Genomic DNA, 24,286 nt, shown 5'->3' on the forward strand with positions numbered 1-24,286 from the left:
TACTGGAAGGTGAGGATATGTATCAGGAGTTAATTTTATAAATGTTTCATACATAAACTGTTTCCTTGAGTAGTCGCTGTTGGTCACGGCTGAGAAGAAAGTGCTGGAGTAAACGTCCACATAGTAGATACCAGTCTGAGCCAGCAAACGCACTCAGTAAATGAAAGAGTCTCTAATGGAGACAAAGCCATGGTGGAAATAAGCATCTGTGTAGTTAGATAATATTATTGGACCTATTATTTTTTTTTAATCTTTGCAATTTAAAATGAAACATTTGCATTTATTCTTTCCTAGAAGATAAAAAGTACTTCTAAGACTCAGAACTATTTTCTGCAGCTTCAGAGCACATACAGTAAGATAAAGCTAAGCCAAATCTGGATGCTGAACTTGGCACACTTTACTGAGCCAGTAAACGCAACATAAAGCAGAAAATTCTATCAAATCAGGCAATATTTTAACACACTTTGCTTGGTACATCTTCTGTAGCCCATGCCTTTGCTACAGGGTGATTTCTGATCAGCTAGCTCTCCTGAGGCACCCACAACCCCTCTGGGCAACCTGTTCCAGTGTCACACCACCCTCCTAGTGAAGAATTTCGTCATTATATCCAATCTAAATCTACTCTCAGTTTAAAAACATCGCCCCTCACCCTGTCACTACACGCCCTGGTATAAAGTCCTGCTCAATCTTTCTTATAAGCCCCTTTTAAGTACTGGAAGGCCACAATAACATCTCCTCAGAGCATTCTCTTCTCCAGGCCAAACAACCCCGACTCAGCCTTTCTTTACAGCAGGTGTTCCAGCCCCCAGACCATGTTTGTGTCCATCCTCTGGCCCCGCTGCCACGGGTCCGTGTCTGTCTTGTACTGGGACTCCCAGAGCTGGACACAATTCTGCAGGTGGGGTCTCAGCAGAGCAGAGCAGGGGGCAGAATCACCTCCCTGCCCCTGCTGGACACGCTGCTCTGGATGCAGCCCTGGACAACTGGCTTTCTGGGCTGCAGCTGGATACTGCTGCCTCACATGCAACCTTTCACCCACCAGCATCCCCAAGCCCTTCTCTGCAGTGCTGCTCTCAACCCTTTCATCACCGCGCCTGTACAGACACTGGGAACTGTCCTGGCCTTGGTGCAGATCTGCTGTGTTCTGAGTTTCCTTTTTTTCACGCTTCTGTTCTGCTTTTCCTCCAGGTTCACCAGATCCCAAGTTGACTTATCAACTCTAAACAACGCTGAACGGACTCTCACATCCCAGGGGCCTGAATGTGATTGCTTCTTAGGGAAGCAGAATGTGAGACCTATTTCCTCCCACTCAAAATAAATCTGCTGCAGATAGAATAGCTTTTTAAGGACTGTTTGTCTCTCAGGCAGCTTAAGAATCTTGCATTCAATTCCAGCACAATGCCAGTTTATTGTTTTTTTTCAATAAAGCTTCAGATTTGATCCGTTTCTTGCAGCCATTCCCGAACCCTTGGCAAAAGACCTTATTCTACCTCGGCCATAGTTCCTGTTAGCATCAGTTAAGAAAATAATGCGAGTTCTTCAGCCATGCGGAAGCAACACTTCCAAGATAAGTATAAGGCTGCTTTCCAGCTGAAGAGTTCTAGTGTATAGATGAGAAGCTGGAGTTCTACCTCATGCAATTGTAAATAACTTCAATTTATACAGGCTCAAGTGACTACCCGCACATTGCGTCAATGAACATTCAGTGACAAGTTATCTTCTCAAAATTGGATAGCGGAATAAATCTGAGCAGTGCTTGCAGACACATTAGGAAAAGGTTGCAAAAGTTGTTCTTTCTGATGCACCTTTTGTGTTCTTCCACTTGTGACTTTTAAAGTACTTCCATCTTCAAGAACATGTCCAACTTCTGTGGGGAGGACTTGATCCCTCCCAGGAAAGAGTTGGTTCCTGTGATAAATGTAACTGTAGCACTGAGATCACACTATTTACTTATATTGGGCAGATCTTGATTCAAAAAATATTGGTTTCAAAATTATCAGAAAGACCACCCTTTGATTACGTTGCCCTTCAGTCAAGTTTGCTAATTTATTGCTGAATCAGACATTTACTAAAAATTTATACTCTAAGTTTGTATCAGATGCCTCTACGTGTAAAAAAACCAAAAGAGACGGAAAAGATGGTGCAGAGAAAATAAAAATGAAAAGCAATTCTGACCCTGGAATCTACAGAAAGAAATGTTCTTCTCAGCAAAACTTTAAAGGAACCAATCACAATGCAGTTTATAACAGCAACACTTAATGATTCCATCAAAGCAGCAATATCCAGAGTAGGAATTCTGTCTTTGCTAACCGTGTCAGCACGATAATCACAAACACACACACCACTGGGACTAGCCAAGGGACAGCACTAGTGGGGTAGGAACTGGATGGGGCAGAAAAGCAGCTGGGCAGAATCCTAGGGCAGCTAGTGCTCACCATGACATTTACACTTAATCTGAGTCATTCATATCGTAATCCGTTTCTTCATCCTCACTCTGTGTGGCATGCAGCATGCAGCAAGTATAGAGAAAGGAAAGGAAAAGAAGAGATTGCCAGTGAGTCAGAGCTGCAGCGAAGTACAGTCCACTTACACTTGAAGCACCTGGGAATGACATTTATTTACTTTTATTTGGGACCCCCACTCTTTGCAAGCAAGTACGACAGCAGACAATCTCAAGGATGAACATTACATATTTCATGAAAATTTCCTTCTTCAAATGCCCTAAAGTCATCAGATAGAAGCCAATAGCGCCATGCATTATAAGAACAGGGACCATAGGTACAGAGAAAATGTAAATAAAACTGTAAAGCTGGAACCTTCACTCCATATACTCTTTGCCACGGATGGGAAAGGACAGCACTTGAGAATGCAACTTGAGATGCAGATGTTCTGAACAAGCTTTGCTTATTTGCCCCAAGAGTGACAAGTCAATAAAGTGGTATGAGAGAGGGGAATGCTCATGGCAACACAGGTTTTCTAACAGTAGTGCCATGGCTACCGGGGAAAGACACTGAACCCATTTAAGTCAATGCCCAAAGGCCATTAATTTCCTCCGCTTAGATGTATTAGAAGGTCACATGGAAGTCAACTGCTAACTTACTACACAAACCATTCTCCAGAAAAGGAAAACACAAGAAAAAAAAAGCCTCTAAGAAGCAAAGAAGGTGAAGCTTGATTAGATGACCTATCAGAACATTATTTTTCTTATCCTGAAAGTCCAGCACTCTTAATTAAAATTTAAGTGCTTGTCAATAAAAATTACATACTGGCAATTTTTTGTTTTCTCTAACTCAACCTGCTGCCAAAGTAATAGGACAACTTGCTCATGGCTTCTAAAAGCCAGCCTCAGGCCATGAGCACGTTGTTCTGTGTATGTCCCTGGATACAGAATTTCAATCACGTGAACTTCACGAAGATCAACTCAGACAGCAACCAACAGACTGGAGGATTAACGATGGCCAAGAGGGAGCTGAGACCACAGCTCCCTGGGTTCAGTCAACATTCCTGAACACAGAAATCTCAGAAATCTCTCAACCAATGAGATTTTATCTTCTTTTTTCTTCCCCACCCCAGTACAACTCTACATATAAAAAATAATTGGCCTACTAGAAACATAATATCGAAAAAATTATTCTTCAAGTTTTGCCACTAATTACTAGCAACAGCTCAACAAAAGGAGCAAATGTTTATATCTTCAACCAAAATGAACAGTAATTCTTATTCATCACCCTGGTCAAATTATGCTCTGCTCTCTTCTAGAAAACCACAACCAAGAAGAACTTAAATGGAGAGGTCTAAGATTAAGTTTGTCTCAGAGATACTGAATTTACCGAGTTGTGCTGCACTCTCATCTAACTCTTGTATTTAAGGTTTAATAGTTTCATCTGACGTGTATTTTCTTTTACATTAAGGATGCAATGTAACTCCAGCAGCTTCTGAAGTTCCCTGAAGTTACACTACCATTCATTACCAAGATGTTTATTAGGTTCTAGAATTCTGTTTTATTTTGGGTATATATCTCAGCCCTAAATTATTACCACACAACTCTTCAACTTGCCAAGTTTTCCCGAAGCACCTTGGCAGAAGCAGACCCTGAACATGGTTTTGGAAAGCGTGAGCTGTGGCTCACCCAGGTTCACTGTTCACTCTTGACTACATTAATCCCTTACAACTCTTCGCAAGTTTTATCTCAACAGTGGCAAAAGAGCATAAATTAATCATTTCACTAAAAATCCAACATAAAGTTTAGAGTATTGTTATAGTGCAATTTACAAAAGTAGCTCTTTATATGTAGCTGCATAATCAAGTTCCAAGGCAAAGAAAGTAGTGAAGTTATATTTATTTGAGGCCTCAGTGCCAAGACCCATCATTATTTAAAAATTTAATTTCTCTTGAAAAAAACAACCTTTAATGTTTTACCACTTGTTTCCCATCTACATATACTAAATGAAAAGCTTTAAAGCCAGCTACAGGAGTATCCAGTTTGTCTGTAGTCATCTCCTCATGCAAAGCAATGACAGAATGATAGCAACTGCCCAATATGCATGGAAGAGAAGAATAAACTTACATAAATAACTGCTCTGCCTTATTACTATTCAGCTGTGCTTCTACATTTCCCTTTGTACAAACTAAAAGACAACAGAATAAAATGCTGAGATATTGTGCCCATTACAATCTTTTTGTAAAGCGGGTTACAGAAAGTAAAGAGAACTAGGTAGAAACCTGAAAATATTAAGCTAACAAATACCTTTTCATTTTATAACATTGCAAATGACTGTTTTTCAGAGACAGTATGTTACAATCTCCATTTTTAACAGTAAGATTTCTTCAGCTGAATTCAAAGAAGAAAAATTTTGGCAAAATAAGGAAGCATTCAAATGTGTAAGAAACAAAACCACGATTCTGAACCATAAACAGCAAATACCTGCCAATACTAGAAAAAACAGCACAGGCATCGGGAACAGTACAGAGTATTGCATTTAAAGAACTCATCTGCTATAACAAATGTATGCTGACTGTACCATTTACAGTGTCTCATATGATGGACAGGGAACCACTATCATGAGTGAGGGGAAAAAAGGCAATTAAATAACACTCCGGAACAGAGGTGGGCCTAGCACGAGTTAGTGAAGCCCACCCAATTTGACTCCACTTCTTTAGTCCAGTGTCTAGCAACTTACCTTTGCTTTTTCACTGGGTTCACTGGTTGTGCCATAGGGAGTGTTATGCAATTCCTTTGAGACAACACACAGAAATTCAGCCTGATCTTCATTGCCATAGTTATAGGAGGAACCAATACTGACCAGCTGAAAGATGTGAAAAAAAGAAAGTGAATTGCATTTCCACGTAAAACAAACTCCATAAATTCTCATCACTAGTGCAAACGCTCCTCAGTCTGTACAAACTCTTCAGACTGTTGGCTGTGCCTGAAGCGTGATTCTCCACTTCAATGACAATACGTTTTGATATTGACAAATACAGGCACTCTGATGAGATAAATACACCTTTCCTTTTTAAACATCTACAGAATTAATGTTTTATTCTTATGATTATACTGTGAAAGAAGAGGCTATAGAGCAGGTCAGTGGAGAAGTAGCCTGTTCCCTGTTATTTACTGGAAACCTTCCCATCCTCCAGTGTTAATTTTAAAAAGTTTGTACGTGGTATCTTTACGTGGCGTAATTTAACATTAAACGGCTGCATGCAAGAAGCACTTTAGCCTGAAGAGATACCTGCTTTACTTACAGAATAATGATACTTGTATTAAAACATATTTTGAGTGGACAAAGACAAAATTTGCATTTGACTGGAAAACAGCAAGACACAGCATGGTGAGACACCAAGGTTAACATCTGAAATTCAGAGGTACTGCTACAACTAAGTTAATTAAGGAAGTGCTACAAGCGGAAGCCATGTATAATGAAATGCGACATATTTACAAGCTTCTACAAGTCTCGATATTGAATGATAAACGACAATTCACTGAGAAAAAAGGATATACTCAACAGTGCTACCTTATATGCAGTATGTTCACCAAACGGCAGAAATTTCATGTAACTTGGCTTACCTTACACACAGTACACTTTCCTAATGCTAGAAGCTTTACATAGCCTGCCTTTCCAAGCCAGAATCAATTCAGATGTAGCTACTTTAAGGGTTTCTTTCAAAAGCATAGCAAGATAATGTATGGTGGTATAACCACTGACACAGATCAAAGCCCTAAAAAAAATCAACTGTTGCACAGATACACTGTACCTAAATGTCATTACCAAAATTATATTAAAACCATTAATGTATTAAATCTGCCTACCAAATCACCACCCACATGTGATAAGGCTGTCCTGTTCCTATTTTATCATTCAAGTGCACTGGTAATGGCCCCATAGAAAATGCTTCACTTGTTTTTTAGGGCAACAGCACTGGAAAGACTTTAGTTATCTGTCTAAAAGTGTGTGCTGCCATTAGTCCAGCACAGCACCAAAGAGAGTAAATCTTAGTTAAAGCAGAGAAGACGCAGCCAAGATGAAATCTTGGTCCAGAATCTGTACTTGAGGGATGAGATTATTCCCTCAGCAGAAGTGGAAGGCAGAGCGAGGTTAAAAGCAGATTCCATATCGCACCCTCAGGAGAAAACAAAGCTGCACTGCAGTTTTAAGGGGAGAGAAACCCCTCCCTCCCTCCTCTGCTCCTACCGGCACTCTGGCTCTGCAAAATACAGCCAGTAATGAACATCAGCTCACCAAAAATGAATGTGATCATGACATTTTTTTCCACCAAAACCATTTAATGAAGTTACAAAACCCCAATTTTTTTAGAGGCGCCAATATACTCTCATGGGAATACAAAGGCGCCATCTAACTTGAGATGTGAAGTCAGCTAATCTTTCACAATGGATACTCTACAGTCTGCACCATAGTGCATTTGTGTAACAGAGAATCACAAAACCCATGAAGTTACCAGTTGCTTAGTTGCACAAAATGGACTAAGAAAGTCCAATGAAAAGCTGGAAAATCAACCCAGACTAATTTCATACACAGACATGACTTGTTGACTTTCTCCCCTACCAGCAGAAAACATCATGCATAAATTTTCAGGGGAAAAAAAAGCAGTTCAGCCGGCTCTAAGCCTGTTGAAGTGGTATAAAGTTAATCCTGGATATTACATAGCAATTACAAACCATATAACACAAATACAGTAACTGCTTAAATCACTGACGTAAAATATAGGACTATTTTAAGCAGTATTTTTAACCCACTGAAATTCTAGAAAACGTTCAAAAAGTTGCATCAATATTTAAACAAAGCCACGCATAATTCACCTTCTCTGAAGAGAAACTTGAAGAATAAAAATCAAGCGTATGATTTGATTTAGCATGCAGTCAACGTTTCTTCTTGCAAAAGGCCAAGAACTTGCTATCAGATAAGCAATGGTAACAACTGCCAGGAGGAAAAACACTTTACTCATTGGCACTCCAAAGGAATAAATGACCTCTCTAAAAGCAGATATGATACAAGATCGAAACACTGGCCAAATGATCAATCCCGGTTCAACGAGGCTGACCGGTCCTCAGCTGATAGCTACATACACCCACCAATGCTTCATAACCCGAATAAATCAACATTTTGCACCCAAGTCGTCTTAGAAGACGTGGCATGCTGACTACTTACTAGCTAGTTGGATAGGACTATTGATTTAGCTGACTGCCAAACATCTGGGTGACTTTTTGCCATTATTAATCAGCTGGTGCATTTCAAGATAAAGTCACTTTGCAATTAAACACAAGTTCTTCAAAATTCCAACACTTAAGCAGTTCCATACGTGTGCTACTAAGAATGCATTATTTGCATAACATCAACAGCATGCTAGAAACTTCGTTGTAGCTTTTTGACATGTATCAACAGCAATAAAGGTGATGGCAGAAAAAAGAAACAATAGAAGGTGATTGCAGATTAGAAATGAACTGTTGTGTCAGAAAATATCACCAAAAAAACCCCAATATTTTAGCATTTGTATTCCAAAAGTCACCCCATTGTTCCCAGTGTTGGTGACAACACTTTAGGAAGGATGCTGATAAACTGGAACTGCTAAACTCCCCCACCCCCCAAAATAACCCACAACAAATCAGAGCGTGCTGAGGTCTGTAAAACATGCATTACAATGCACAAGAAAAGGATTTTAGATTATCCAGCCCACTGTTTCTCAGACTTTCTGAAAGGACAAACTCTTTTCGGCTCATGGGGCTTAAAAAGTAGAGAGAGTTTTAATGACCAGAAACTTCACGAAGGAAAACCACAACATTTTGAAATGCTGAATTTCATAGATTTGGATGATTATATATACATATGTATAGATGCATGTATGTATCTTTCTATTTTTTTCCCTTCCATGACTTGTTTCATTCCCCCCTTACTAAAGCAGCGTGATCCTGTTTGAGCATCCCTGTGAGCTCGTGTCATAATCCAGCAGAGGAAAATGCCAATGTTACTTATCACAGAAAATTCATTAGATCACAGTCCATTCACTGTTTGCAAGGGTATTTAAGAACAACAGATGATAAAGGTGGCATAGCTGAGAAAACAGGTCAAATGATTCCTGAATCAAGTTACTCAATGGCAGCAAAATATATGAATCTCTTTCTGTCTCAAATCAATGACTGTACACCTAAAAATATCCCTATGAATAGGCAAAATGGTTAGTGCACCACTTTTAGGAACCTTATTTTTGAAGCGAACAAATGTCATGCCCAACCGAATTGAGATATCTCAAAACCAGCCACATTTCAGTAACTTGCCTACACAGATTTGCTATCCTGGTTTAACAATATTTATTTCTTCACTGCCTTCCTCCATCTCCCATTTTATTATGTTGAATTTTACTCTGAGCTATCTAGGACCTGAACACATTAATAACATCATGCACCCGGTACCCAACACATCCCTTGACAACAGGCCACATTTCCCACTCACTTCCAAGAAATCTGCAAACCCAGTGCATTAATTTCACATTCCAAATGTTACCTATACAACTGCAAGAAACAGACAGTGCTTGGTACATTGAAAGCAGACTCTGTATATAGCTAGGCAACAGTCCAGGTTTAAAATCTAGAACTGCGTGGCTAAGTGCCCGTGTAAATTCACAGGCAAAGTTCTGCTTGTATCAAGTCTCTTCGCTGTCATGTTATCTTCATCGTGTTATACTGATCTTTCAGACTGTATAACCATATATATAGCAAGGCAAAGAACAAGTACTTCGATATTTAATTGATGAAAAACACTACAGACCACCAGGTTCCCAAATCAGTTCACACAGCACACTTCAAAGCGGAGCACAGCTATGTAAAGAACTGGAAACCCCCTCCAATGTTACCGATCAGCAAAAAATCCTTCCCAAACTCTTGAACACTGGGAAGTAACTCAGCGATTTAAAAAGCAGTGACCTGAGGGCGAGGGGAGCAGAAAGGATGAGAGGCCTAAAAAGGCAATGAGTGAATCTACTCTTCATTTGGGTTTCAAGAAAACTCCCCCAAAGGGAAAACCCCAAAACAAATAAACAAGCCAAAAAAACCCCAGGGTGTTCTTTCCACTTGAGATAAGACTTTAAAATGCTGGTTTTGTTCTCCCTTCACTCTTCCATATTTTATCTCTGAAAAAAACCATGTTTTTAGTTGTTCTACTTTGAATATATTTAATCCACTAAAAAAAAATACAGTTAAGTTCTGAGTTACTAGAAATACAGGGTTCAAACTCAGAACTGGCTATTAGATGGATGAAATACACTCAAATTGGAACAGTGACTAGCACAGAAATGTACCCTCCTGAACCCAGTGAACTCAGAGCTTTATTTACAGGGCTCCTCACGGTTAAATGGTACCACTTCTACCTAACAAGTATGGATCAAAGGCTGTTAAGTTTGGAGGAAATTTACATAAAAGAAGTTACCCACTGAGAAGGTAAGAACCCTTCTTAAGAAAAACCTTTAACTAAATAACTAGGGTTTTTAAACTCGTTTTCTTATTATTTTTACAATACAAACATTCATAATGTATAATGAAATACTGTGAATATAAACAGAAGCCAGTCACAAATACACACAAATTACTATGTGCTGTACATCCAGGAATAAAGTGGAATGATTTGAAAGCAGCAGAAATGCAAGAAAGCCAAGCATATCAGTGTGAGGGCAAAAAGAACGGTGGGACACACCTCACTGCAGCATTTCTGGCAGCATCTCTCTTCCCCTCTCACCTCCCGTGACACTATCAGCAGATACTCTGACTGCTGGGCCCGGCCACAGCTGTACTGGGAACCTATACTGACAAGCTGAAACAACCAATCAAAGCAAAACACAAAGAGAAACCTTTGTAAAGCTGAAGCACATACCATTATCCCAATTGTACAAGTAACAGATGAGCTCAGACGTTCAGGTAACATTTACTTGCCACTAGAACAGGTTGGTATCAAGCTACAACTTTCATTTCAACATACTTTACATTTATGGAAGCAGTTGCAAAGCCCTTTGTCATTTCAAGGGAAGTTAAGAGTTATTGATAGTAAGCCAAAAAACTTCCCATATCACTTTGGTGTAGCAAACTACTCTGAAACACAACGTCTGGTGCATTATGAAAGTGAGCATTTTTTCCTGTCATACTTGCCAAGTGCAGAAAGTAACACGGATCTAAGACTGGAAAGTGTTATGTAAGGCAATATAGCAAGCCTGGGTATGAAAGAGCTTCATCTCGTTCCACATATTGATAAACAAAATACAGCTAAGGAAACCAGAGGCTCTAAGTAGGTTTTAGAAGGATACCTTACAGATGGTCCAAGAAAATAACTGGAGTGGAAAAAATGGTCTGCCTTGTTCCCATAAAAATCAGTACCAAGAACTCTGTTCACACTTGCTAAATGTCTAAGAATTCAGAAGTTCAGAACAACCTCATCTAAAATTCTCAACTTGTTATTACACATCATATTTTATCTTCATAACACATGGCAATTCCTAGCCCATTTAAATCAAAGCATAGCCCGTCAGTGCACCTGAGAAAGGTTAGAGCTTTAAATTAAGGGTGAAGAACTACACGACAACTGCCTATTCTGAGTAAACTGGAGATTACTACCGATGAGAAGGCCCATGAACATGTATTTTTATCCTGTTATTGTTACGTGAATAATTTTGAGGGCAGCAGCTAAACGCCATCCTCACACAGTGAACATATTTAAGACAGCATCATGGCGACAGACTCAGCTTACACTGATCATTAAAATGTACATGTCTGACGCACCACTCCTGTCTAAAGCCTTTGTACGTAGCGATTTTGTAGAGCCCAGAGTTTCTCCTTATGCAGCACTGCCAAAATACTGTTTTTTCTGATTGCCTGAAGAGGTAATGATTGAAACTAAAAATCACCTACAAAATAACCCACTGAAATCACAAAAGTGGGGCAGCACAATTATCGGCAGTAGTTTTTGGACTGGGACTGATACATAACTACAGTATTCCAGCAACGCTTTCAGTGGTATTCTTTGGAAAAGTGCATCAATACAGCATCAGAAGTTTAACACTTTCACCTCCTATTTAATCACCACATCCAATTGTATTTTACAATAAAATTTTGAAATGTTAAGGGGAAAGAAATATTTTTGATCAAAACCAACCATTTAAACATGTTATATGATGTCTGGTAAAGCAGGTCTGCAATACAACCAAAGGAGAGAATGGCCTGGTCTGGGGTAATGAGCATTACGAGACCACACAGCTGTTGTGTTCATCTACTTCAAACTATGTGTCCAAGGGAGAGCAACACGGGCAGGAGGGAGTCAGGAGAAAGCTGGATGAAACAGAGCCACAACCTTCAAGAAAACCACTGGAATTTTCCAGCGCTAGAAGAGAATCTGAATTCTGAAAGAAATTATGATAGTTCTTTCAGCATTTGCACTGTCAAAGCAGTATTCTTCCCAAACACAATATCCCCAAAGAATACAAGGCTTTAGGACAGGTAAAAGCCATAGTATAATTCAATCTGTTAAAAAGTAAGGAATCTCTACTTGCAATGAAAGCCAGTTTCTCATGACAAAAAAGAATGTAAAAAAACCCCAAAACTTCGTCAATGCACTGGTCAACAACAGTCATGTGCATTAAGTGAGAGCTTCTTCCAGGACTTCAACAACATTCAGCTTTGGGCATTCCAAACAGACCTGGTAATACTTGTGCCGCAGAACTGAAGCATAAGACACTCTCTCTCTGCTGGTTTGGTTTATTTGATCATGGCTGTCTCCATGACACCAGCACCTCACACATTTCATCATACATAAACAAAACGCTCTCTTTTACCTTTGTGTGCCATACTTTTAAAAAATGTTGCTTTGCTGTGTTATTAAAGTGAGACTGCACAGGGTAAGAGACTCGTGTTTATCCCGTCTCTCCTATAGCTGGCACCAGCCACTGAACGAGGAGCTGGCAGCTCAGCATCATGTCTCGCTCCAGCGTTAACACGTTCACTGCTCCAGTGCAGTTTAGATATCCCAGCAGGTTAGGAATGTAAAGGATGAACAAGTCACACAGTTAGTTTCTTATTTACAGAGATTAGGAAAGATGACAGAAAGATCTTCTAGCAATTTTACAATGTATTCTTGAATGTACACACAAAGCTGTTTTTATGCAGTGCAAAGAATGAGAGCATCCACGCAGCTCACACCTGTCCAGCTCCACATCCATGCTGGGTAAGTTCACCCTCCTATGTCTATCAGTCCCTTATCTGGAGATCCATTGTTTGGGCCTGACAAGCATTTATCTCCCAAGCTCATTTCTTCTACCCAGAGCTCTTTATATTTGACCTACAAATTTATATAAACTTGTATTAGTTAATTTTGGTTCATTCGCCCTTCAAATGCTCATGTGTAGACACTGAAGCATTACATTTCAAACATGACGTAGACATTTTTCTTGAAAGTCAGCACAATTTACCTCCTGGAAAGCCACAGGTTTTTTATTCTCTGACAAATAAGAATATAAATATCAAATTTTAACTGTGCATCTTTATCTATCCCCTTTCTGAAAATGACTGCACTTAAAAAGATACATAGAACTGACTTGATATTCTTTCACATAACTGAATTTTTAGAAGACTTTGTAATTATATCCCATAAGTTTTTTTTTTACCTGTTCAAATTTCCAGCCATCAGACATTGTGGAAACCATCTGAGTGAGTTCTTCTTCCTGGCACTGCAGCACCCTGTACACGTGTTTGACTGGCACCTTCAAGAAGAAATAGAAGATGCTCAAAATAACCTGGAATTCACTATGTATGTGACTTGTCTAAAGTTACCTTTCTTCTTTAGAAATGGTAAGCAACACCACCTTGAACTCATCTGTTCAGAATCACCTTGCAGAAGACTCAATGTTTCAAGCATGTTTCTGGAACTAAGAGTGCTACTTAATAGTTATAACAAAATAATCTTCAGACTTGCCTATCGCTCCATGTGGTAGCAAACCACAGCATTCAAAATCAAGGCTGAGGTTCTGCACAGGCCTACCTAAATTCAAGGAATGTCTTCATTTCCCTTTCAAAGTTTCCCATCTACAGCAATGAGTAACAAGGACCATTTCAGCTGAAACCCTTTAGAAATGCTGTCAGAGCAACTCTGCAATCCCACAGCTCAGCTTCAGGAGAGATCTGCCAACGTGAGTTTGTAACATGGCCATGAAGACTCAGTTACCAGGGGAGGCCAGAGTAGCAGAGCTGAAGAACAAACTTGAATACTTTCCTAACAGGATGTCTATCACAGCCACTTCGATGAAGAAACATTCACGAGTGGCAATGAGAAGAGGCAGAGTCTTCTCAGCCACACAGCACTACAAATAAAGAAACCAACTTTGCTACAGAAGTGTATGACTGGAGGTAAACAGCATCTGTGTGTTCGCTGTAAAAACATACCGTATAAACAGCACCTATACCATAGTTAGACAATCTCTTCATATTCAGAGTATTTAAATGTATATGAGAAAAATACATTCTACAAAAGCCGTTTTCTAAAATAACTATTTCCAGAAACATTATTATGACAAATTCTACTATTGCCAGACATTTTTTGACAATTCTTTAGAATGTTTTCAGTTTTCAAACAAGAACCGGAACCATATGTTTGTGCTCTTTGTAAGCAGACTGGCAGATACTGGCAGTTAATAATATTAATCTTCACGTACTAACAGTTCCAGCTCAGCCAGCAAGGGAGGCAGCCCTTCAGTGTCTTACCGGGGAAATGAGCAAAGGAGCAGTTAAAAAAAAGAAGGAACCCACCCACTACTTGCCCTAGAACAAACAATCAAAACCACACTAGAAAACAGCCTCACCTGTGAGATCTTGCTGTCTCTTTCTCTTATTTTGTCCTTTACCAATTTTATTAGTGATGTGATATTGTAGAATTCGGCTTCTTCCAGTACACCTAGTATGAAAACATGGTTTTTTGAAAGAGAGTGTAAACAAAGATTCCAGGCCAAAACCACCAACCAGTTCCTACAATTATCTTCTCTACAGCTATAGAAAATTACTCATTTTGCCCACGGAAAAGCTTATTTACCAACCTAGTGATTCTGGCTTCCTTGAGGCACATGTGGTTCAAAGCCCAGTTCACTGTGAAAAACTGTCCTAAAAAAATCTGAACAAAACTGATGCCATTTCACACACAAAATGAGAGGTAGGAAACAAAGATAAGGAGCATAAATGCCATTTCACAGCAGACTGATAGATCATGATGGCTTAGGCCCCACCTCACGATGGAACAGGAAAGAGTATAAAAATAAAAGCAAGAATAAAAATAATAAGCAAGTGACAAGAAAGCAGGAGATTTAGTAACATCTTACCTTCCTCAGCTAGGTCCTTGTTAATAACCAGTTTCCCATGTCTGAGATAGTTCAGCACTGGCCCAAAGTAGGTTGGGTCTCTGTCTATTAAATAGGCACCCGTTTCATCCTACATTAGGAAAAAACAAAACAACAACAAAACAACAACTTAACACACACCCTCTTCCCCCCAAAAAAGAAAAACCAACCACAAAACAAAACCGCAAACACTCCAAACAAACCAAAAAGGCACAAACCCCACAATGATTTGAATGTCCAAGCAGAACTGCAAACTAATAATATTCAGCCTGGCATCCAAACAGCAAGCATGTATTCAGATAGAGCCACATCCCTTAAAGCCAGATTTATTAAAGACATTTAAAGGAATTTAACAATGTAATTGTAATTGTATCAGAGTGATCACTCAATCATGTCCTATACAACTTCTCTTCCTCCACCAATCCCCCCACCCTCTTATCAAAAGATTAACAACATCGTTAGCATAGAAGATTTAAGTAGTGAAAACACTGAAAATTAAGCTTAAAAATAACACTTAAAACCAGGAAACTAACATTTTGTTGGGCAACCTGAAGTATCAGAACAAAGGCTACATTCCAGTGAGGCTGAAATATCAGCTCGCCTTTTTATATTTTTTTAAGACAAACGAACCTACCTTCTTCTAATCTCAACATTTTGTTATAAAGAGTTTTGGTTTGTCTTAGTTCAGCTGTACAATACCCACATGGCACTGAGAACAGCTGCGTACCAAGCACGGGTTGTATGTGCTTCATCTTAGAAAAATGAAGACACACTGAAGACACAGTTCCTGCCTGTCTCATGCAGACACAGAAGGGACAGATCCAGCTCACCGATGCTCAGTTTATTGAACAGAGCACAGCATTTTGTGGAATGGAAAACACAGTTCAGGAAATTCATCTGCACAGCTGATATTCTTGACAAAGAGATAAAGGAGCAAAATTGGTATTTCCTACATAATTTAGAGTCCGTGTGTGAACACCTGTGACCAATGCAGCACCAACACTGCGCTGGCCAGAAGGTGAGCAAGACAGACAGCCGTCTGACAGACACATGGCTCCTCCTGCTGCCGTGTGGGTCACTGACAGCACTAACCCATCCGATCCAACAGGCACACACTGGAGAGATGTGGCAGCACCCGGACACTCCTTTTATTTATTCTTATTTTTAATATTCTAGTAGTTTACAGGAGATCCTACCAACAATCCTGGCTAAACGGCAATCATTCTCTCCCAAAACTACATATGATAGTTGTTCCACATGATAAAAATTGTACTGACCCAATCCTCTGCATTTGGACAGTAATGCTGGCATGTAAAAGGTTTGATAACCGAACACTGATACCTGAAAACTCTCTCCACTTTAAAGCATCTAACATTACTAAAATGTTTCACTGGAAAACAGACAGTGGATGTATTTTCAATACATGGATTTAGTTTCTGAATAGCTGTGCTCGTCTAGCCAGGGTTGGTAGAAGGTAGAAATACCACAGTCTGAACTACAAAAAATATAAACTTCTTTCTATAATTACAAGCTAAAGGATTTACACACTTAGAATGTCATTTTAGAAGAAGGGATGTCATATTTTATATAAAATTAACTGTTCAAGAAAATGCTAATATATTAAAACGTGCTGTCAGTTAACCTGCACTCAGAGCAGACGGCGCTTGATAAAAGTCTAATCACAATTTCTTCTGATCTAAACTCATAATCTCACAGAAGTGAAACGATGCACCAAAACCAACAGATGGATGAAGTGCATAAAGTGGTATATTTTAAATGTTCCACATTTAAACAGATTTACATTACCAAAACACTTCGAGAATGAACAATCTACAGACACAACCCAAATAAATTAAATTAGCTGACAACTGTATGAATTATAACCTGAAAAGTATTATTTAATACAGGAACAGAAACCAGTGAAGTTGGAAAGGAAGATCTAAAACCAATAAAAAGAAACACTGTTTTTTAAAGCACAGTCTTGGGCCATCAGTTTAACTGAATTAAGAAAAACATGTGCTTACAAACCTCTAAGTCCACCCAGTTAAGTTAATTAAGTCTCCAGAAACAATATTTTCAGTAAGATTACTGTATTCTTCTAGAGGACAGTGTTTTCTCACACCGGCCACCAGCTCCACACCAGCCGCTCATGGAAGCACAATAACTAAGAGCACTACAGGAAATTTCAAGTAACAATGGTTACTTTGCTCCTTACGCAAAGGCCTCAAAATGTTTGTTTTTATTTATTCACTTTATGGATTACAGTATCTGAAATTACTCTTCCCTGAGCAGGTTTCTATACACTGGAGAAACTCGAGGATCAAAGGGAAGGAGCTGTCAGGCCTCGTCTTTGACAGGCACATCACAGCTCATTCCTGGCGCTTGTACCAAGTACGTTTTACACACTCTGACAGCACCACTGTGAAACACAACATCGAATTGCTTTGGTCTTTTACCTATTTTTAACCATCTCCCTCATCTACAAACTATTTTCCACTCTATCATTCTACATCTCACTTTTTTCTTGTTACACTCATTCCTTTCCTAATCACTATCAGGTTTTCTACCTCATCAAATTACCATCTAGAATCTATAAAAATTCTTCATTGTCACACTGATAAATACCAAACCAAACATACGTATAATACACCACATAGAAATAAAGTGCCATCTCATTAGTGTCATAGTTAACCTTTCAAGCAACATGTCCTCAAAAAACAATAAAGAAGAAAAAGGAACCCAAAAATCTTAATGTATGGTGAAATAGTTTTTTTTTCTTTTTAAAATTAGTAAATATCAATGGTTAAAGTTTAAGAACTCTGGCTAAATTCTAACAGTGAGCAATGCAAATTCTGCCAATAGTAGTCACTTTAGTACGTAAACTCCACGCAAAATTATTAATAGATTGACCAATTCAGAGTGAGTAGCCACTTGCTTACCTAGATTACAGATATGGAAAACAGGCATTAATGAATGTGCTTCCAAAGAGAAAGATTTGTGTCTTGGGCTTAGGCCTTACAAGCCTGGCATGCTACACACCAGTGCCAGAGAGTCAGGACCCGAAACACAAACGGTTCAGTAAAGAATATTGTAACAATATACAAAGAACGCAAAGAAAAAAGAGGCACAAAATTGACTTCCCAGGCATCTTCCTACAAAAAACGCCTTCTCACTCCTGTAGAGTGAGCTGCCTGATTATCCTCCAATGTACACTAAGCACTTCATGTTGAAATCGCTAGGAAAAGCCGATTATACCAGATCTTTAAGGATATTTATGTAAACATAAATCCAATAAAAGCTGACACAGCAATGTAGTCATCTGTTCCACCTAGAACTCTCAAAATACAGGTCGTAAGTCTTTCCACACTTTCAGAATATTGTCAGGATTGGCTTCATCCACATGTACATGAAACCACACTGTGTTCTCAGGGGTAATGAGCATTTTGGACACTCTTTCTAGAACAGTTTCAAGATAAGAACAATAAATTGCACTTCAGATGTGATCTGGACAGTTGAAAGGTGCAGCTACAGTTTGTGCAGACATGACCGAAGTAGCTCTGGGCTGGGTAGCTCGGTTTAGCAGACTGTGCTGCGGCCTCTGCCAACTAAAGAGGCCCCTACCAGCTCTGGGCAAGTCTGAATCTTCACTGCCACAACCCCTGTGGTATTTTGAAGCTGTTTTCCAAGTTTCAGTTGAATCCCACAAATGCCAGGCAAATCTATATTCTAATAGGGTCTCGGTTTTCTCTCTTGTAGGTATGTTTTACACAAAGTGGTGTCAATGTCTGCCAGAACAGCAGCTGAAACTCAAGTTTCCTCTCTATTCATATAGTCCCATCAACCCACATTTTGACCCCACCGGTGTTCCATACGAATTCTGCCACTCTTCGTAGGGATACTCAAAGCAAATGCTCCAGTCGACTTTGACACAAAAGTGCTAATTAACCATAATGGTGTTTGTATCTTTAGTCGGTTATATTTGTGCATTACATTCTTCACTACCCAGTACATTACCCAGTACTTTTCCTTCCTAGTCCATAAGTTCTGGATCTTTTCCATACCCGCTCCTTTTTAAGAGGGCACCATTTAAAAGACAACATTGCTGAGCTACAGTGAAGGCTGCATTTGTTCATTACCACTCTCCCACACCAAAGTTCAGTCCAAGTTACAAACACCATGGAGTTTCAGAGGAAGCTGAATAACTTGCTCTTAAATCTTCAGTCCCTTGGTTCAGCATACCATGAAAAGTCAGTGTAGTTCACAATCATATTCCTTCTTCCTGAAGAATTAACACTTAAGCGTATCTACCATCCACAGATTTCAGGAGACTCAAAATGCACATGTACTTTCAAAGAATTTGAAAAATATTGCCAAAAACATTCAAACATATTCGAGTTTCAAACATTTCCACTTCAATCTTTACAGAGACTGAGGCTCAAAGGAATCCCAATGAATACCTAGCCTGATCTTAATTTAAAACATACATAGGTCTCAATTTATATACAGTGAAATGTATGACCTTTAGAAAGTAGTGGTGAAACCTAACCATTTTATGCAAGCCATTCCAATTACTGTCGCCGTTAGAAATATGTACTTTCTAGCCTGGACACCTATAGTTGCCCACTCCAGCAGCTGGACACCGCTGCAGGCTGATCCGGCTTCGCTCTCAGATTTCCAGCCCCTTGTATGTACTTCTGGACTGAGAAGTCACTCATCAACTCCTTGCCAAGAAAAGGTTCGCTTTTCAGAATGTGCCGCCAAATCGCACAGTTCAAGTGACAACCCCCAATCCCATTTAACGTTCTCCCCAAGAACTGCATTAATACACTAGTTGAAATGGCAGAAATCTATTTCCAGTTAATTATCTTCACTGAGGTCAAAACTAGACCAAAGATTTCTCCTCAAATGTTTTTCCAGAATGGACACGCTCAGAATCCAAACCACCGAGGTTTTAGCTCAGAGCTGTGTGCTCTAACACGGGCAGCTAAAAAGTGACATCGTTTACATACACCGAGCAAGTAGAAATTGTGCTAAAGGCAGCGATATGCACAGAAATATAATCATATCTGGCATTAAATCTAAATCCGGATTTAGAAGTAATTCTCTCACCTACCCCCTATGCTTTTTAAATCTTGAGCTAGATGCCCACAACACATTTTTCTCCAGTTATGTGCCATAACAACTTTGAGCTCTTCTGTTTGGTCTTGTTTCTAGATGTGCAACCTGCCCCCCTCCCTTCCGTCAGCTGGGACGGCATTAGAGCTTTCCACAAGCTGTTTAACCCACCGAAGCTCTAAAAAATATACCTCCTCCTTCATTTTTGCTGAATTACATATCAGATGGAGCGTGATCAGAGGAATATTAAATGTGCCCATGAACTAGAAAATGTGCTTTGTATTATGAGGACAATTCAGTATTAATGTGTTGAAAATACATCTAAAACTTCCCAAAGTGAGTGACTCGAGTACATCCCGGACAAATTCCCCATGCAGGAAACACAGTATCGCGTGTCAAGGGTAGATTTTTCACAGTTCTTTCAAACGGGGCTGTGGGTGCCAGCTCCGATCACCTTGGCTGGCCCGACCCTCAGGATCCTCCGCTCCCCACGTGGCCGCAGGGACGAGCGTGTCCGGCGGGAGCAGCAGCACCTGAGCTCGGACACAACCCTCTCGCGGTAAAGTTCACAACGGGGTGTTTAAAACCCAGGTGATCTTTAGGAAGAAAACACAACGGAAACAAACCCAGTCAAAGACCGGTTGTAATGCACCCAGCTTCAGGAGGACGGTATCTTTGGCCATCAGCTGCACTTTGTACGAACGACTGTTTGACCAGCACAAAATTGTGCAGCACGGTAGTCACTGCAAATGACCACTTGCAGTTAAGAAAAATATAGCAACTTAGTACCAGGTTAGAGCTCCTAATGGGACTCCAAAATAAAAAACCATGAGTGAAAAAGCAAATCTGCTACTATCAGATTTTAATTTACTTATATGTGGCAAAAGAGAAGAACCAGAGTCCTGGATGATAACACAAATATCACCAATTAATCCTGTGCTAATCAGTTAAGGGAATCTGACATTTCAAAATCAAACCATACAGACAATCTATTGATGTGCTATTGTATCAAGATGATACATTCACAAATTGGTGAGATATCAGGGAAGGATTTCTTTTTCTCTCTAAAGAACATATGACATACGTTTTCATTCCGAGGTAAAAAATAAACTGCCTGGATTATGTTTTGCTGTTCACAGGAGATGAAGAATCCAAAGATTCTGAATCATATCCTTGGAAGAATGGCTCTATGTGTTTAAGCAATCTTAGGTACTGTAGTTAATACACTATGATGGGTAATCTAAGCAGTGGGCCACTTCTGCAAAATCCAAGGTGACAGGTGACTGCAGAAATCAGGCTCTGAACGGCTGAAGTGAAAATCAACGACTACAGACGGTCAAGACAACGGGACCTGAAACCCTGACAATCGTTGTACGGAAAAGACAACCATGGGGCATACTTAGCCAGGAAAGGCTTTGGGCTTTGTACATCAAATTGAAGACATCCAGGTTCATAAGCCCAGAGAATTCGCCTCTGAATAACGGGATTTTCCACAACAATTTGTAGTTCTCTCTATACCTACTGTTTGCCTCACGTTACTGATTTGCACAATAAGTACTAGCTATAGTTTTATAAAAAAGTCTACTCACAGTGATAGGACAATGCAATTTGTCTTCATCTTGCTAAAGTGGTTTCCATTAGACTTCTCCATTGGCAAAAAAGGACGACACTCTGTAATATCTAAGCAGCTCAAATAACATATAGGCACGTTCTTTGTAAGCAAAGGGCATCTTTCTCCAGCTGTAGCTACAGCTAGCTTCGTCACCTACGCTTTTAACAACCATAACTACAGAGGTCTTGAAACATGTTTAAAAAAATAAATAAATAGAATCAAACCCTACCAATTCATCAAATCCTGCCAAATGACCTTAGCATAAATTTACTATTTGCTGCTACAAGTCAAAAATGTAAGCACAGTAAAACCAAAAATATTTAGATTAGTAGCCTTGTGAAATTTTTGCAAGATAGCAACACCTCAATGATTGTGCTTGTGAAAGATGACGGATTTCATCAGCTGCGGAAAAAAGGCAGCAAAGACTTGAAGTAGAACTAAAGCTTTTCTTGTAAAGATGTGCCTTTCCTCTCCCTCTTTGGTGACACTGAGATGGCAAATAAGCACCTTTTTGCAGTGGAAAAAAAGGAAAGGCAGACCAAAGACACCAAAAAACAACCCCCACACTGCCACACTTTAAGGTATTTTCTTGCTAACTCTGGAACACTATTCAGGTTCTGTTCCTTATCTTTTTAAGCATTTAAACATCTTTTCTGGAATTCATGGATGAGAAAATGAATAAATTCACTACTAGTCTCACTGAAAAATAAAAGTTAAAAGCTGATAGCTAAGAATCAACTCTGTTTTCAACCTGTTGGATAAATATTCAAGGGTTATATCGTGTTCCCTTAATTCCCCTAAGTGTATTGTACTGGAAGTCCATTTTTGCCCATTATGCTCCAAAATCTCTTTCCGAGCCAGCACGACACATGAATACTTTATATCTGCTACTACATTCCATTACACAAATAAAATCTTAATCAGTTAACTTTTTTTTCCCTATTAAAAATGAGCCAGAATGAACACCCGAATATTCACTATCACCCACCACTTGCAGTCGACACAGAATAATATTTTACTCAAAGAGTTGCCGAAACACAGAATGCTCTGGGTAACGAGACAGGCTGTTACCAAAAGTAGTTTCATCTGGTCCTTGAAATTGAACAAGAGGGTGATGACAGTGCAGAAACAACACGGCATCGTTGCGAGCAGATACTCCATTAAAAGGCTGAAACTGAACCCGGAGCGACGACACAAAACCCCAAACACGCGAACGATCCCGTGTCTCTCTGCTGTACGGAGGAGCAGCCGTGTCGCTCAGGAACCCACCGCCGTGCGCGGAACCGCCGCATCCACCCCCAGAGCCCAGCGAGACCCCCGGAACCGGCCCGGGGTCAGGGCCCCGGGAACCCGGCAGCGCCGGCCCCGCGGGACCGCGACCCCCGCAGCGCTCCCGGGGAACCTGCGCTCACCTTGTCCGAGTCCAGGTCGGGATCGGCCTGGCAGAGGCGGAACAGGAAGGACTTGGGGTCCCTGCAGAGCGTCTGCCGAGTGGTCAGGAAACAGGTGCCCCCCACGTTCAGCCGGACCCACTTGCCGGGCACGGCGCCGGGCGGCGGCGCGGAGCTGCAGCGGAGGCAGGGCCCGCCCGCGCCGCCCAGGCCCAGGCCGTCGATCGGGGGAACCGGGAAGTCGCAGTGGTTCTCCGCCGCCATCCTCGCCGCCGCCGGAAGGGTCCGCCCCAGCTACAGGTCCCCGGGGCACCTCCCACCGGAAGCGTCCGCTGGGGACGACTTCTTCCCCTTCCCGCCCGGCGCGTGCGCTGCAGCGGCCGCCGGGGCTGCTCGCACGGCCCGGCCACCGCCTCCCTCCCCTCCGGCGCACCGAGGCCGCGGAACCGGGAGGCGCTCGGACCGCCGGCAGTGGTCTTGGATTTCAGTAAATCCTCCGGTAGTGTCTCTCACAGTCTCCTCCTGGACAAGATGTCCCGCACACAGCTGGGCAAACACACAGTGCAGTGGGTGAGCGACTGGCTGACGGGCCGGGCTCAAGGGGTTCTGGTAAATGGGGTCACGTCGGGCTGGTGAGCAGTCAGAAGCGGGTTCCACAGAGACCTTAGGGCCAGCGCTCTTCAGCGTCTTCATAAATGACTTGGACACAGGACTCAAGGGAATACTAAGGAAGTTCAACAATGACACGAAACTGGGGGAAGCTGCCGACACTCGAGGGCAGAAAGGCCCTGCAGAGGGATTTGAACAACTTGGAGGACTGGGCAATCACCAACCACATGAAGCTCAACAAGAGCAAGTGCTGGATTTTGCACCTGGGACATACAACCCCAGCTGTACAGACAGAGTGGGAGACAAGATGTTGGAGAGCAGCTCCACAGAGAAGGATCTGGGGGTGGAACATGAGCCACCGGTGGCCCTGGAGCCCAGAGGGACTCGTGTCCTTGTGCACCCGGCACAGCACGGCCAGCCGGGCAGGGAGGGGATTGTCCCGCTCTGCTCTGGGGCGGCCTCACCTGGAGCATTCACTGTGTGCAGGGCTGGGGACACAGGATAAAAGCACATAAAGCTACTGGAGAGTGTCCAGAAGAGGCCACAAAGCTGGTGAAGGGTTTGGAGGGGAAGCCGAATGAGGAGCAGCTGGAGTCCCTGGGTTTGTTCAGCCTGGAGGAGACTGAGGGCAGAGCTCAGGGGCTGCAGCTTCCTCAGCAGGGAGCAGCAGGGGCAGGCTGAGCTC

At 41.1% G+C, this 24,286-nt stretch overlaps 1 protein-coding gene across 2 annotated transcripts in view; it reads right to left on the bottom strand.

Annotated features, from left to right (window-relative positions):
- KCTD5 (potassium channel tetramerization domain containing 5) overlaps positions 1-23,831 on the bottom strand; it is a 32,433-nt gene extending 8,602 nt beyond the window's left edge. Inside the window, exons 1-6 of one of the 2 annotated variants that reach the window (XM_021291828.2) lie at positions 23,014-23,831; positions 14,857-14,965; positions 14,347-14,438; positions 13,156-13,251; positions 10,203-10,319; positions 5,181-5,306 (exon numbers count right to left, since the gene is read on the bottom strand). In XM_021291828.2, coding sequence (XP_021147503.2) covers positions 5,181-5,306; positions 10,203-10,319; positions 13,156-13,251; positions 14,347-14,438; positions 14,857-14,965; positions 23,014-23,256 — 783 coding nt within the window. In that variant the 5' untranslated portion in view covers positions 23,257-23,831. The remainder of the gene's footprint in view (positions 1-5,180; positions 5,307-10,202; positions 10,320-13,155; positions 13,252-14,346; positions 14,439-14,856; positions 14,966-23,013) is intronic. The other variant, XM_065031121.1, reaches the window with a different exon arrangement.
- Positions 23,832-24,286: the final 455 nt, after the last annotated feature.

The sequence above is a fragment of the Columba livia genome, chromosome 15, assembly GCF_036013475.1.
Source record: "Columba livia isolate bColLiv1 breed racing homer chromosome 15, bColLiv1.pat.W.v2, whole genome shotgun sequence".
NCBI classification, from domain to species: domain Eukaryota; kingdom Metazoa; phylum Chordata; class Aves; order Columbiformes; family Columbidae; genus Columba; species Columba livia.